General features: G+C 34.7%; 1 protein-coding gene across 2 annotated transcripts in view; it reads right to left on the bottom strand.

Annotated features, from left to right (window-relative positions):
- Positions 1–13168, bottom strand: part of LOC134251980 (serine/threonine-protein kinase SMG1-like) — a 34602-nt gene extending 21434 nt beyond the window's left edge. For both annotated transcript variants that reach the window (XM_062734383.1, XM_062734382.1), the window contains exons 1-26: positions 12701–13168; positions 11968–12104; positions 11396–11454; positions 10926–11012; positions 10429–10558; positions 10072–10197; positions 9581–9751; positions 9102–9272; positions 8920–8992; positions 7365–7516; positions 7101–7202; positions 6908–6984; positions 6602–6794; positions 6321–6451; positions 5612–5773; positions 5106–5215; positions 4905–5001; positions 4669–4770; positions 4255–4440; positions 4059–4158; positions 3716–3917; positions 3413–3540; positions 2954–3118; positions 2384–2538; positions 1983–2190; positions 1680–1813 (exon numbers count right to left, since the gene is read on the bottom strand). In XM_062734383.1, coding sequence (XP_062590367.1) covers positions 1680–1813; positions 1983–2190; positions 2384–2538; positions 2954–3118; positions 3413–3540; positions 3716–3917; positions 4059–4158; positions 4255–4440; positions 4669–4770; positions 4905–5001; positions 5106–5215; positions 5612–5773; positions 6321–6451; positions 6602–6794; positions 6908–6984; positions 7101–7202; positions 7365–7516; positions 8920–8992; positions 9102–9272; positions 9581–9751; positions 10072–10197; positions 10429–10558; positions 10926–11012; positions 11396–11454; positions 11968–12104; positions 12701–13061 — 3719 coding nt within the window. In that variant the 5' untranslated portion in view covers positions 13062–13168. The remainder of the gene's footprint in view (positions 1–1679; positions 1814–1982; positions 2191–2383; positions 2539–2953; positions 3119–3412; positions 3541–3715; positions 3918–4058; positions 4159–4254; positions 4441–4668; positions 4771–4904; positions 5002–5105; positions 5216–5611; positions 5774–6320; positions 6452–6601; positions 6795–6907; positions 6985–7100; positions 7203–7364; positions 7517–8919; positions 8993–9101; positions 9273–9580; positions 9752–10071; positions 10198–10428; positions 10559–10925; positions 11013–11395; positions 11455–11967; positions 12105–12700) is intronic.
- Positions 13169–16900: the final 3732 nt, after the last annotated feature.

Here is a 16900-nt window from a genome sequence, read left to right as displayed (position 1 = left end):
CTGATACAAATAGTAAACATACGATTAGAGAGAGTGTGTTAAATACTACATATAACTAACTTTCTTTCAGCAAAAGAGTATAGTTCAAGTTTGACAGTCATAATAGTAATAACTTTTACATTTATGATAGTTCAATCACATCTTGACTTCAGATAAAACTGAGTTCCGAGATTTTTTTTAACTAAGGGCTATTCCAGAAAAAAATGTATGGGGGGGTTGGAAGGCACTTTTATTTTTACCCCACCACCCATACATTTTTAATTGCTTTCTCCCCCCCCCCCCCACCCATCAAATTAAAAATGCCTTTAATACAACCACCCATCTAAATTTAAAACAATTTTTTCAAGAAATGTGTTTTAAGTTATTTTCATGTATATATAAAATAAAATTTTATGTGCCGTTACTTTTTTCAAGCATTTGCACTTTATGCAACTTGAAATGAGTGTTCGCTTTTGGGATGTATCCAAACAATAGACTCATTTAAAAAGAAACAAAATAAATATGATGCAAATCTAAATATTATGCACAAAACTTTCATTTTTTCATTACTTTGAAAATTAGTTTTAATCTTTTTTGAAAACAATTTAGAAAGATATCTTTATGCAAATTTTAACAGAAACAAAAGTTTTGTAAGATTTTACAATCAGCTTATTATTTTTTTTTAGTTAAGTCCAGAGTTCCTGCTATAGCCTATAGGTTTCTGTTTATTTTGGGTTTTTTTTTTGGGGGGGGGGGGCCACTAAAGTTTTGTAGTTATGAAGGGCATTGTCTGTTTAGTGGGACGTGAAAGAAAATGAAATCTCAATCCCACCTAACAACCGTGCAGGCACTTGTTTCTGAAGTATATTTTTAAATTTTTAAAATTCATTTGTATGTTATGGCCGGGTTAAAAATTGAAATGTATTCGAGGTAACACTCAACAGGTTAAGGATGGGTATGTATTGACATAATACATGTACATATTGTTGCAAACCCTGTTATATATAAACATTATTTCACTCTGTGTTTGGTATAAAGTAAAATATTTGACTTGCAAACTCCACAGTCATGCTCTAAAATGTTTATTATCAGATACGTTTTTTCTACTTTCGGTTTTAATCAAACGATCTCTCTGATTGTTTCTAATATCATTCAATTAACCAAGTAATCACGTTTGAATAATTTGCTGGAGTGAAACTTAAGCTGAAAGCAACAAAGAACATAAAGAAATCGTGTCCCAATCCTCCACTGTCATTACACCATGTGCTTTTATAATTATCTGCCCTTGTTTCCGGGTTGTTCGATTCTACTTTCACTTTCGATGTAAACACACTTCTCAACGGTTTAGGACGTTTGTTTTTTTTTAAATAAATACATGTATCAATATTTACTGGCTTATACAAAATGAAAAGGAAGGAAGTCTTTGCAATTGATTATTTGTGAGGGTAAGTGCAACCACCCATCTAAAAATATATCGGATGAAGACAACCACCCATGCAAATTTAATTGCTCCAGTCCCCATCACCCACACAAAAATATATGAAGTGCCGTCCAACCCTCCCATACATTTTTTTCTGGAATAGCCCTAAGTGAACATCATATAACACAGGCCATATATCTGACTAACTAAGGTCTATTGTTACAGCTTCTGTCTGTAATCTAGTCCTACCTGATGTAGTTGAGGTCTATGTTAATCCTACCTGATGTAGTTGAGGTCTATATCAGAGTAGAAGGCTGTCTGTAGCTGACTGTAATTCTGTCTGTATTCTAACATTGTATCCTGCCATTCCATCACTGATTCCCAATCATGTAACTTCTCATAACAATCAAACACCTGCAAAAAAGTGATATAAATAATTATCCATAGATTTCAACTTTCATGGAGAAAAAGCTAATTTCAGCATGATACAGATTTTTTTTAATATATACATGTATATACTGGCTTCCCAAACTCTTCTTTTTTTTTTTAACAATTAAAAGACTGACTTAAATTATTTTGTTACCTGGGTCACTACGAAATGGAGTTTTAACACTGGTAGGTTGCTATCAGGCTGAGGGAAGGGTGACTGTTTACTCAGGATTCCTGTGATCTTCTTCGGCATGATCATCTCCATCTTTGTCAGGTCTTCTCGGGGAGAGTCGGTTTTCTCCGAATCTGAAGATACCATCAACTTCAGCACACTCCTCAGTTCTTTGGCAGCACTTTCATACCTTGAAAATTGAATAAATTTTAAATGTACAAGCAACAGTGCAATTCAGAATGACCAATAACTATGGGTTTATTTGAGTGGTGTTTCATAAAGTTAAACTACAATATTGCTAGCATACTGAAAAGGGGATTTATGTCTGTAAAATGCTTAATGTCATATCAAATGTTTGTTCCCTTAGTTGTGTCTATACTTACTTTCCAGAAGCTTTTTCCACCAGAGCTTTGATCCAGAGGAATTTTTTGCCTGTCTGTTCTTTACACCAGCTGTATACTCCCATGATAGCATCCCCCTGCTTCAGTTCTCCTAAAGCCTTCACTAGATACAGGACTGTCTGCTCAAACTCAAGTCCCTATAATAAACACATGGAAAATATAAATTATATACAATGCACATGTGTAAATTGAATTCTACAAAGTTTATGGAATATATGTACATCCATCTAAAAAACTACAAAATGTTCACACTACCGATTAGCTTAAAAATTATGAGTTTTTAGAACCAATGATCTACCAAGATTTACAGTGCAGGAAAACTGCTCTGTTAGCTTAAGTATGTGAAAATACATTCCATGCCACTTTAAACTTTTTATATTTGCACTTCTACAGCATGTTAAAAAGACCAAAGAAATATGTTTATGTACCACATCTTTAATATAAAAATTATCATTATTCTACAATATTAAATACGGACCTTGCAACAAAAGCAAAACAAAAGTCCCCACCCTTCTCCTTTCAACAAACACCCAGAATCATTAGTAAACTCACCTGAAGTGTGTTGTTTTCCTTCATTTCCTGCAGCAGTTGATGACACTGTCTAACAGCTAGGGCTGGCATGCCATTGTGTAGGGCGATCTTAATAACAGAGGAGCGGATCCGAGATAACCACTCCAAACAGGTGCCCTTGTTAGTCCGGAAGAATGTCCTCACGCTCTACAATTGAGAACAGACCACGTTTTACTTTCACTATTCACACATTCTACCTGCACTTTTAAAGTGGAGATAGCATACCCACTATCAACACAGTAAGAATAAAGTAAAACTTGTCTAATCCCGAAATCACTAGTTCCAAAGGACTTGGCTAGATTTGACAACATTTTTAGCAATTTTTATAAATTATTGAAAACCTTGAAAATTACCTTATATTAGGCAAGATTTTGGAATACACAGCTGATTACACAAGTTTCAATGTATTTTTTGACAAATTATTTTCGTAAATTCCTGTACCTTTGGAGACATTGGCATGGCCATGGCACATCCCTCGTAAGCATTATACAGAAGCTTTTCCAGATGTTCCATGAACTGTAGAAGGAGGTGAACTCTTAAATGGCTGGACAGATCATCATTTTTCACTCCTTCAGATATAAACAGACGATTAAATTATATTTCATCAGTAAAACAACATTTTGTAGTTCTTAATGCTGTATTGTGGAAATTGACATGTGTAGTAAATTACATAAATTGTTAGAATATACCTGTCATTTCAATGACTATTGTAACAGAACTGTTATCAGACACAACATTTGTTACCTTTCTTTTGCTCTGTTTTATTGATGTCATTTCTCTCATCAGTTGGTTTATCCAGCTCTTTAGCAAACATCTTCAGTACCCCCTCTATGGAGGTAAAGGTGTCCTGGGGCTTCCCGAGGGGTGTTCTAAGTCTGTTCAACACACAGTACTGGGCCGACTCCCATGTGGCCCAAAACCACAGCATCGCCTCATTATTATCCACCTGTCACAGGGAGAACCAAAATCAGCTGATTTTCAAACAATTCTTTTTTATTTACTGTTCATTAATTTCTGCAGCCATGAACTGATTTAAAAAAAAAGTTTTTATAAATCTTTTTAAAATTCCCTTAATTTATTAGCTTACAAAATTTGACATCCTGAATGACTCCATCATTTTGTTATCGCGAGAAGCATCCTGACAGCTGTAAAACATGGCCTCCAACCAATTCCAACTTCCTGATTGGCTGAAAACCAAAAAACAAACAAAATTAACATTCCCATCACACAATCCTTCATCACACAAAAAGTCATCAATCACAGTTAAACTGTAGTTTACATACATGGGCTGAGTTTCATGCAGTATGTAGGCCATGATCTGTCTGAAGTTGACAGCTTGAAACTCTCCGTTAGGGATGCGGCTGATGTGAGCCCGCCGGGCTAGCCATGCGGCGGTGACCCCCTCCGCTCCCTCCTGTATACTGATGGACTGATCATTGTCATCTCCCAGGTGTAACAGGCTGTATAACCTGAAATAACCATGAAAAAGATTTGTTTATGAATCTTGGATAGAGAGAAACAACACTACTTGATAATATCACCAGTTTTTACCAATCAAACATGTACCCAAATAATAAATTAAAGGGAAAGTCTAAATATTGTTACAAATGTCAAAATCTAAAATTAAGGTGTGGCAGTTGTTGGAAGCAACATATCAAGTAGTTTTGCTCCTTTCCAGACTTGACCTTTGACATTACCTTGTAGTGACATTGACTGGCAGGACTTTAAGAAGATTTAGGTAACCCTCCCTGACCTCTGACCTCACATCTGACAATTTGTACACACTTAGCTTCAGAGCACTGAAATGGTATACAACCCTTCATTATACAAATACATGTACATTATGTATATTAATTCTCAAAGCAAATGAACAAGCCAACAAAGAGAATTTTTGTGCGTTTACAAACAAGATTCTACATATAGGAAAGCCTACCTTTGAATCAAGCTGATTGGCAGATTGCTGTTGATTTTATAGATGTTTTGTAAACATTTACACACACACATGGAGATGCAGAAGTCATTATGGTGACCTTAAAAAAGAATTATTGGACTAAAGTTTTTTCTCTCAATTTTTACATGAAAATCAAACTACCTTGTTCCACAACAAAGGAAATTCACTCACTCTATGACTTACCCAGCTGTGTAATGTATCTGATGACATTAGTGAACTCATCTGAGGAGAAAATGTGTGGGTTGGTTTGAAGACTGCCAATTATATCTGCAATCCACTTCAATCCTAGGCATCTTATAAAAATAAATAGTTAGATCAATATCTTTAAATCTAGCCCTGCACATGTTTAAATCAGAAAATTGGTTTCATATTATATCTCCACTGACTTTTCCCTATATACAGTTAAAGCAACATACAGTAAAACTGTATTTTAAAACTTTCTCAAAAAAAAGTTATGATTTTATGAACTTCACAAAAGTTGCATATTTTTTAAAGGTTATATAATTCTAATATAAAAATTCCAAAATTTAAAATTACTGGTAAAACAAAATTGGATACTGTAAACAAAATATTTGATTCATTTCGTATAACACTGGTCAGTGAGGGAAGCAACACCCCATAAAATGAAGCATTGATTGAACATCACAAATGTGTTTTGATTACATTTAATTTCTCGAAGTTCTGTTTACCTGCTGTCATAAGAGGCATGTCCCTGGGCTAGGAGCCCTGCTAGCAGCTTCAGGATCTGTGTGAAGTTCCCTGCTGTGGTGGGGTTTACATTGGCCATCAGGGAGCCATCCAGTCTGGGGGTCTGCATAATCAGACTGCTACTGGACACAAAGTTACCATGTCTGAAAAACAGGTACATCTTATAAATTGAGACAGCTAATTAGATAATGACAGAAACAAGTGTAGCCTGTTTTCATCTTGTTAACTACTGTGAAATCACTATTTTGTTGGGGGGTTTAATTTTTGTGGTTTTCAAGGTATGAAGAGACCCACAAATTTATGTCCACCACGAAATTCAATTTTTCACATATATCATTACTGAACAATTCATCAACCATGAAATCAATTTCCCATGAATCAATATATTTTCAACAAACCATGAAAATTTGACCCCTCGAAAATATGTGATTTTACAGTATAAGCTTCCACTTATACATGTATATGACTTTCATCAAGACAAAGTGAAATTTCTAAAAATCAAACTTATTTGCTATATACTTGTATATGTAGGTGGATGAGATGTTTCATGTTAAAAAAGATTTTGGGGGGATTGTTTTACTCTAACAATAAAAATAATGACAAAAACTTCAATGTTAATAATAAGTAAAAATTTCAAAGTTAATATTAAGTTTATGTCATTAAGGTTGATGCCACTTTGTAGAATATTACCTGGAGCAGTGAGAAAACAGGGTGTTGAGGAGAGCATACTGTACAGCTGGGTAGACATCGGATACGACCTCATCCAGGGGGCTCAGGTGTTTACTAACGAGGTCAAATATACTGGGGGACAAGGCCCACATCTGTGATAAAGCAAAAAAAAAAAATTTGTAATGAGAACTTTCTTCCTAAATTTTATAAATTTGATATCGCATAACAATTGAAAATTTCAATGGAACAAAATTTGAGGGAATACTTCAAAGATTATCAAAAAGAGCGGAATGTCTACTTACAGCAATCAAATTGCTCTTGGTGTTTCCAATTTCAGCCAGGGCACACAGATTGAAGATACAGACTGATTCTGCTTCTGAGACGCTGTACACAACATCAGCGTAGGGATTACTAGGAATGACGCTTTTCTCCGTCTTCTGGCCAGCTGCTTGTAGTAAGGTGTTAAAAGCACGCTGAAGGTCTCCAACTACATACCTGCAAAAAGAAGCAAAGTTTGTAAGCTGACAGTAAAATGATTGCTTATTTAAAGATTACTTTTGAAAACTGTCTTCACGGTTTCCTTGAGTGGATATAAATACATTATTTACTTAAAGGACTCCTCCAACAGTGGTACGCTCTTTAACACCATGACATCATGATACAGAGCCAATACTTGTTGTATTATCTGTAAAAAACAAAAATATAGATATTCAAAACTTACAGAATTATATTTGTTGTTAAGTAAAAAAAATTATCATAGTAAGTCAGTTATATTTAAGTGTTACAAGAAATTTAATTTACCTGTTCACTGTGGCAGAAGCGATATTTCCGTAGCATTGATCCTGGAGAGAATAGCTGACTCACAAAGTTCACAGGTAACTGAATTCCAAATGTCTCAATCACCTGTCAATTGAATTTACATTCTTTACTTCAATTATTCACAGGATAAAAACTTATTCAACTTTTTTTTCATTTTATCAATATTCTATATGAAAGCATGTGATAAATAAAATGACAATTTACTGATGATTATACAGTATTGTAAAGTTAAATATGACACATTACCTTCTGACAGACAGTAAGAATGGAGGTGATGAATCGGTAGGAGACGAGCCTCTCTGTGAAGATCTGATACAATAAGAATGATAACAGCGGCTCCTCACTGTGGACGACCTCTGACCTCAGCTGACCAATCAAAATCAGGATACAGGCATTGGCTAGATAGAGAAAAGAGGTCAAAAGTGGAATTAATTTATACAATAAAGTATTATGGTTTTTTTTAATTCAAAACTATTATGCCTAGAAATAGCAAAAGAATGAGTGCATTTAAGCAATGAGAGTTGGATCCCGATGTTTTGCACAAAATAAAATTCCAGAATTCATTAAATTTATGTTTTATAGGTATTAAACAATGTCATAAGAGTAGGTTTTGGTATATTATATTGCATGAAAGTATTAACTAATGCTGAACGACACTAGCTTTTGAGACGGGGGTCTAACAGTTTTGTCTCATTTCTATTGTTATTCATATGCATACCAGTTTTCAATGACTTTGTTTACATCGAGCCGCAACTTGGCCATTTTTCTTATTTGCTCAGAATATGTATTTTAACTCATACATATCCAAAGGACAATGTTGGCCAAGTTGCGGCTCATATCTAATTTTCAAAAAAATGTCCCCAAACTAGGGTCGAGATAGCTACTGAATTAACCGGTCACTGAGCAACAACGATTGATATTATAATCACCTTTCTCACGTGACCTTCTGCTGTTCGATACGCTAACGCTTTCATTGAAAATTTCATTGTGTTTAAGTCTCTGTTGTGACATTATCTATCGTACTTCCAACTTTAAACTATGGGAGATTTTTGCACAAATTTTAATAGGGTTTGAGGATAATATGTCTCCTATTTATCTTTATGCTTTTCATTAGGGGTGTTTTGAAAGAATTTTGGTATTGACAGTGTCATTAGTAAGTACATGTATAGGCTTATGTCGCCTCTATATAAGGGCCATTTACCCCATCCCTTAACATTAGAATCATTTAATAATTGTGCACCATGAAATCAACAAATCAACACGATCTCTCTCTCTTCTCCATTTCAAATCGCAATGCGAAAAAATCATATGTGCTAATGTTTACATTCCACAACCATGCGGTTTAAATGTCTCAGCCTATTTGCGGATACCTTAGATTCGAAAGTGGTCCCGTTCAAATTTCCGGAATTTAAGGCTTTTACATGTTCTTTTCAATTACATTTTCTGTAATTATAGAAATATGTATAACAAAAAATTCTAGAAATAAATATCAAAAGCATATGCTTGCACATTAATCATAGATTAATTAAGCGATGTATTGTAATGATAAGCTTAAAATGGGTAGCTGAAAAGGTTCCAAATGACATACTTAAGTGCACTCATTCCTTGTTGATAGTTCAGACCAAGAGCCTTACAGATTAGGAAGCTCTGATACTTGAAGTTTTTTATCAATTCCATTCTTAAACTTTACTTTCCTTCTTTTCTATTCTTCTTTTTTCACAGAAAAGAAGGGAAGAATCGGCCAATACATTTTTCATAGAGGGTATAAGCTGATCTCTAAATGTCTTTATTTAAGTCTTACCTTCAATGACCATGTCTTCTGAAAAGTAGTGTCTGGTGGCTGTATCAACACTCTTAGTAATTCGGTCCAAAATCTGAAATCCAAATACTTGGTATTTGAGAAACAACCCCACGGAAAATCTTCTCTCCTTCACTGAATCTTATCTAAAATCCTACTCAGAAATTGAGAGTTTAGGAACTAACCTGAGACATGTACTCCCGTGTGATTTGCTTGCTGGGGGTGAACTCCTCCCCCATACTTCTCACCACTGTTGTGAAAACTTTTAGGAGGGCTCCGATTTTGATGATGCAGTCTTCAGGAATGGGAACTTCTTCTTCAGGGTAATTCTGGTCTCCACAACCATAGGCCAGGTCCTGGGAATTAAGTATGAAGAGGTTTAGAAATCTGGACTCCTCAATATAAACTGAGGTGTATAGTTACATATATTTTTCAGCCATTTATCAAATTCTACTCTAAACTGAGCATTACAGAGAACTTGGAATATTTTTAACTGCAACATGTTTCAAAATCACTTAACATTAAGTTTATATAATTATGAAAATGATGGTTTGGCTTGTTTTTTACCTACCACTGAAAAAGACAGAAATAAAGAGGAAAATTACCACCTATCCCAATATTTACAGACACCAAAGTTTAAAAATCTCAAAATGCGATTCAGTACCTCAGCATAAGCTTCCATGTCCTCCAGGAACTGTCCCAGCAGTGTGGTGGAGAAGGAGATGTCATTAACCCAGTACCGGTGGAACTCGATCAGAGCGTTAGACGTGAACTCAATCAGAGCATCCTTCTGTGTGGAGTCAATGTGCCAGCCCACCAAAATGTCTACCGTATCCTGGAACAAACAAAAAAAAGATCAATTAGTGAAGAAACATTTTTAGACAAAACTTTTTAGCTATCAAATTTATACCTCCCCTCAATATTCTTGTGCACTATGAAAACTTCTTTTCACACTGTGACTTTTCAGGTTACCCACGTGTATATTCTTTCTTGCAGGTTAGATGACCATATTCAATTTTCACACACTTTGAAAAATTTACATTAAACTGATTGGTGGTTAAGACTTTCAAAATTATTTTTAATATGTGACCTACTGTAAGTAACTTGTGTATTTTTTATCTTGTGCACTCTATACCAACAAAGAGCAGAATTTACCCTGAAGTGAGATGTGAAGACATTGGGATAGTTCTTGGCGATATGTAAGATGACGTTGACCACTGAACACAGGAGATCTGGTGTGTCTGCATTCTCCAGTAGAGTCTGGACATTGGCCATCACCATCTGATAAACAGATAAAGCCACCTAATTATATACATAGAAAGATTCATAAGATTGCACCATCTAACAGTTAATTTATAACATATAAAGGTCCACAAGGATACAAAGAAAACAAGCTCAGCAATGATCAGATGATTAAAACCTTTGAAATTGATGTATAAAATTATGGACAAATGCCTTGTAAATTTCAAACAAAATTCTGTGAATTCCTTCCAAAACTAAATCTTTACTCACAGGCATAAGACTTGCAGTTGCTTGTTTCTTCTCATCGTACCGAAGGGTTTCATACAGGGCATCAATAAACAATGACCGAATGTCATCATCCACAAGGTTGTTTGTTTGACAGAACAGCCACTGAAAATATCTGAAAAAATATGCAAGCCATTGATTTAAGGTCATTGATTCAATGTGATGCTCATTGCAGGGCAAATAAACTTACTTTAGAGCTTTTCTTAGATGTAACATGATTGGATAGTTGTTTTAAATAAATGAGTTACATCAACTTTGGAGAGGTTTGCTTTGCATAATTAATTTGATAAAAATATTCAGATAAAATATATTTAAAGCACTCAACAGCAAAACTTGTTTAGTAAGAACACGGATATTGCAAATTTATGGATATAGCAAGGTCGTCTTGGATCCTCAGCTATATAAATTTAATTACTTTTTTATATGGTTATAAATGTTACTGTAGTAAACTTTTTTTAAAGATTTCCATTATGTACATGTACCTCTGTGAATCATGGCCCATAATTCCTCCTATGATCCCCACACATTTGGCTACTTCTACTTTCACTTCCTTTGGACACAGGGATGGTCTAGAGCAAAATTTCATGGAAATGTACTGAAGGATATGTTTTGAATACTGTATGGGGAGATTAAGTCGTGGTCTAGATATTATTGTAAATGCTGTTTTAAATGACACTCGTTTCAATCTTCTGGGTTATTTGAATATTGTTGAGAATCCGAAAGCAACTCTAATGAGGTTGATTTGTCTTCTTTTCTTTAATTTTTATTTATACTAATTCTGAGAAGTTATCAAACCACAATTATGTTTCAGAGGAGGAAAAATGTGAAAATTACAACTCAATGAATTTATCTCCTATACAGTGAGACATTTTCTTCAATTTCATTTATATTACAACAAGCTTTTCTTTTAATAAATTTTCATTTTAATGAGAGAATATTGAAAATATATTACCTCTCATAGAACACATCTTGTAATGAGGTCCAGGCATCCTCTGATACTTTATAAACAGTCTAAAACACAACAAAAATATATCAAAACATTCCAAAATTTCAAATGGATCAAAGTAAACATATACAAATGTTAAACAATGGAGTATTATGGAAGAGCATGGTTCTTTCCCTGAAAACTTTACATATCTTGTGTAGCGATAATATCATATTGACATGTAGGTATCAGGTCAAAAAAGTCTTTTCAAAAGTGACCCACTATTTCCCTCAGTCGCTCTCCTCTAAAGAAATAAATGAACATTTTAAGACACCAGATGGTGAACTTCTCAAAGGTTAAGTATCTATAAAAATCCCCTCAAATAATATTACACATAAATTGGGACTTTATTGTTTCATTTTAGATATCATTCTTCTGCACAGATGAATTTCTTTGCAAATTTTGAAGAAATATCAAAATCTTATTTAAAATGCAAACATGTATAAAGTGTCATCATGCACATACCTCTTTTACTATGCACATAAACATGAATTTAAAAACATTTGCATAATATTTTTAAACATTAAATTTCTCTTTACCTTTATCCCATCTGAGGTACGAAGATAATCTCGCAGCTGTTTGGCAGAGGAGATTCTCCTTTCTTTATCCCCATCTCTAACGACTCTTCGGATGTATTTAGAAAGCCTTGAGTCATCATTGAAAGCCTTAGTTGAATCTGTAGCCAATAAAACCACAGCCTTTGTACAGCTTGTGAACAAATGATTTAAAATTTAACAAATAGTACTACAATCAATATTTTGTTTCTACTTTCACTTTAAACATAGACAGCTGTGCACAAGTTATGGATAATACAGAATGATCATTACCTAGATCCTTTGATATGTAAATCTCCAGCCCATTGCAATACACACTCGCCACATTCATTTCAGATCATATTTACCAAAACATTGGAAAATAAACGACTTTCATTTATCCAACGGAAAAATAACAAGTACATGTACTCCATTATTGTCAACACATAGGTAAGCTCTGATGATAAGGACAGCTGTTACAAATAACACCTGTCACAGAGTATAACATTCTCATTCTATTAGAGAGCATTAACTATTGTTCAGTAGTCATGATGCAGTCTGTAATGACAGATCGTTGAATATTCAAACAGAATTGAATTTTTTAAAAATTGGTGTCCATGGCCTCTGCCAGGAGAAGTTTGCACCAATTTTCCTTCCTGTATGTTTGGCAAAACATGGAAGAATCAAACCAAGTTATTCTGGTGCCTAAACAAGAGATTTTAACGAAAAAGGACCTTACCTGATCTTTTAACTTCAGTCTTGAAGGATGAAGACTGGTATGTTCTGGAATCTGACTTTTCATAATGACGACCACGAGAATGAGGACTCCGTGCTGGATAAGAAGACCGTTTGTCATCTTCTCTTTTCAGTTTACCATTCCTGCTATTTATGGGGTTGATTTTCATGTTCGGTCGCGAATCTGATTTTCTGTCGAACACTTTCGGTTTGTCCGATATTTTGGGTAGCTCGGACTTCTCGCCGCACGCATTTTCGTTTACATTATTAATCGTTTTTTCCTTTGAATTTGGAGCATTTCCGTCCGCTGTAGCATCTTGCTTATCAGGCGGTTTTCCTTTCGCCCCTATGGACTTCTCACTCATTACATCTGCTTTGCGTGACAAGAAAAGGAATCATTTTACACTAAATTGTTACTTTGACACATATTCCTCGTCGCCATCTTCCTTTTTTGAAATCTATCTCCGCAGTTACGAAATTATTTTTAGTAAAAATAAAATAGATACAACTAAAATAAATTGTATATTCAAAATGTAATAAAATAATCAACAAATTTCATGTGTCATTCGAATTCGTGTGGCGTTTAATAAATGAATTATTTCATACCCTCTTTGAGGTATTTAGATAAGTTGTACCATGGATATCAAGAAGAGGGGTCTCAGTTATTAAAATTATATAAACATAACATTGAAACAGTACCTCTCAATTTTTTAGTAACATATATAGAGATTACGGTTTTAAGCTAAAAAGTTTATTAGGGATACAAAATTGAAACAGAGTAAACACGGACCGGGTGGGATCAGGTGCAATGGAGGAGTGAGCATCCCCTGCTGCTTGTAGTCATGATCGGGAAATTGCGGAAAATCCATTGACAATTCAGTTATTAAATAATGACCTAACAATTAGCTTGAAAAACGTTATTCAGCATTTGACTTCATGAAAAATTGTACTGCCGACAAATTCATTGTACCGACCATAGAACTTACGAAATTATGTGTAAATGGAAAGGAGAAAATGCAGCGGACCAAACCGGGATAAAAAAAAAAAACGGACCCCCTGAAACTCCGGCCAGGTGTTTTACCAATTGAACTAACTGGCCACCGGCGATCAAACCTGGTTGACTGTCACATTAATTCCTCCCTCCTTAAAGGTCTTTGGCCCTCCTACGAAATGATGACTTTAAAAGACTGCTAATAATCTTCTTCCATCAACTTGTTTGTTAACAATTTACCTCGTTTTAGAAATTGGTCATACATAGAACATGATCTTGCCTATCTTATCAATTGAGATTTATAAAATGCGTATGCAGGTGATAAATATGGATCGCCGTGGCTGCCTTATGTTAGATGATTATATTTTATGCTGTTGATTTGTAATTATATGCTGTGGTTCTTTTATTATATGCTGTGGGTTTATAATTATATGCTGTGGATCTATTATTATATGCTCTGGGTCTATAATTATATGCTGTGGTTTTGTAATTATATGCTGTGGATCTATTATATGGTGTGGGTCTATAATTATATGCTGTAGTTTTATAATTATATGCTGTGGGTCTATAATTATATGCTGTGGGTCCATTATTATATGCTGTGGGTCTATTATTATATGCTGTGGTTTCATTATTATATGCTGTGGTTTCATAATTATATGCTGTGGGTGTATTGTTTCATATTCTGTCGGTTTATTAGAAACTAGCTATTTGGATCTGGACTTCTGGTTTTTTTAGTTTACTGGCTCAAAAAATGGTGGCAACTGCACCAGGCCTAACCGTAATAGGAATGAGAGAGTGGAGTGCTGAATAGGAAGGCATTACCTGATTGGTTTAAATGAGGTACATGTATGTTATGTTTTTTAAGTAAAAACATATACATGTATGTTTGAAATAAATGAGTGAATGTATGAATATTACAGTAATATAGAAATAATAGGAGAGACTATAAGAGCGGAGGTTGATTTTTTTTTTGTTGGCAGAGTGTTATTTACTGGCGGTTACTAAAGTTAATTTTCAATTTTTTAAACAACTGCTGTTTTGACCTATAACCGCCATGGGACCCTATATATATTTTTTTGGGGGGGTGGGGTACAATGGGGTATAAGCGCCTGGAATAAAGTTTCAAACGATCCCAAGGAATTGTTTGAAATTAAATTAGTATAGTAGTGAGAGGACAAAAGGTTTGTATAGAGTTCTGTGGGAAAATAATTGGTACACTTTTCCTTATACAGATCTTAATTTTTAAAATTTTAAGTGTATCTAAGGTCAAGAAAAATTATATTTTGCTCTTTATTTGACAACACACCGAGAGGAAATATACATGTATATATAAAAAAGAAAAAGGATTTGTTTTTGGTGTGTTGAGATTTAAGAGGAGTTGTGTCCTTTGTTAAAATGGGGGGGGGGGGGTTAGTGAGAAGAATGTAGATATTTGCATAGGCATCGGAACCGGGGGGGGGGGGGGGGGGGGGGGGGGGAGACTAGGGGGTTTGGTCCCCAACTTTTTTTTCCAAACATATTCTTAGTCTAGACATCGAACATTGTTTCTTAGGTTTAGACCCCCCCTCCCACTTTCCAGAGTTACGTCGCAGTATAGGTTAAAAATGGGGAAATTGGTGGTGTTTAGAAAAAAATAGGTACTAAATAAGTTCGTCGAACCTAACCCCCCCCCCCCCCCCTTCGACACGAATTAGAATTTTCGTTATTAGGCCATTTTCCTTTTCTTTTTTTTTTTTGGCTTGGTTTTTTGATGGAATATATTTTTTTTATCCCTTAGCCCCCCCCCCCCCCCCACTTTCAATTTGCTTCCGACGCCAATGATTAGTATAGCGTGATGCATTTGATAATGTCCAAGGAAGTAAGTAAGTTAACAATGCGCATCAGATTGCTCTTAATATGATAAATATTTGTAGTTTATGGCATCGTTTGAAACTTTGATCCAAGCGCTTATAAAAAATAGTCCCCCTAAAATATAGGGTCCATGGCGTTTATAGGTCAAAATTGCATTTGATAAAAATTAACTTATAGGAATCGGCAGTAAATATCACTCTGCCCCCCCCCCCCCCCCCCCCCCCCCCCCCCCCCTCTCTCTCTCAAAAAAATCAAGCCCACTCCTACAATCTCCCTTGGTATTTCTATATTTCTGTTATATTCCTACATTCCATAAAAAAATCAACCCCCGCTCTTACAATCTCCCTGATATTTATATATTTCTGTAATATTCATACATTCCCTCATTTTTTCAAAAATTAATATTTTTACTTTTAAAAAATAAAAAAAAACATTACATACATGTTCCTCATTTAAACCAATCAGGTAATACCTTCCTATTTAGCACATCACTCTCTCATTCCTATTACGGTTAGCCGCCATTTTTTGAGGAACTAGAATTCCAGATTTGAATAGCTAGTTTCTAATAAACCGACAGAATATGTAACAATACAACCGCAGCATTTAATAACGAAACCACAGCATATAATAATAGATCCACAGCATATAATTATAGACCCACAGCATATAATTATAAACCCACAGCATATAATTATAAACCCACAGCATATAATTATAAACCCACAGCATATAATAATAAAACCACAGCATACAGTATTGGACCCACAGCATATAATAATAGATCAACAGCATATAATAATAGACGCACAGCATTTAATTATGGAACCACAGCATATAATATAAAAACCACAGCATATACCCCGGTAATAACAAACCCACAGCATATAATTATAGACCCACAGCATATAATTATAAAGCCACAGCATATAATTATAAACCCACAGCATATTATGATAGACCCACAGCATATAATATAATCTTCTAACATAAGGCAGCCATGGCGTTCCATAGATTAAGGTACTATAGTATATATTGCTGCATAAGTAAGGGAATTAACGATTGAAAAGTTAAAGTCTTCACGTTCATCACTAAGCTTGGTTGTTAGATAAACCATTAACTTTTTTTTCAAGTAAAATATTCAAATATGAAACAGATGTGCCAGACTCTGTGGAATCTTTGAAGCCACATCTTTCAAGCTACCCTGGATTTATCGTATGGATCTAAGAATTGAATTAACGATAGTTCATTGTCAATATATACGTCGTCAATATGTCTCAATGTCAAGTTAAAGCCCGCAGAAAGTGTTACTAGATACTATTCTTGATTTATTCCTGTTCGCTCCTTGGAGAGCATACTAGT

The sequence above is a fragment of the Saccostrea cucullata genome, unplaced genomic scaffold (genome assembly GCF_032062105.1).
Source record: "Saccostrea cucullata isolate Sc308-1 unplaced genomic scaffold, CSIRO_AGI_Scuc_v1 ctg1974, whole genome shotgun sequence".
NCBI lineage: Eukaryota > Metazoa > Mollusca > Bivalvia > Ostreida > Ostreidae > Saccostrea > Saccostrea cuccullata.
The sequence above is the reverse complement of the archived record's forward strand: the minus strand, read 5'-3'. Positions and strand labels throughout refer to the sequence as shown.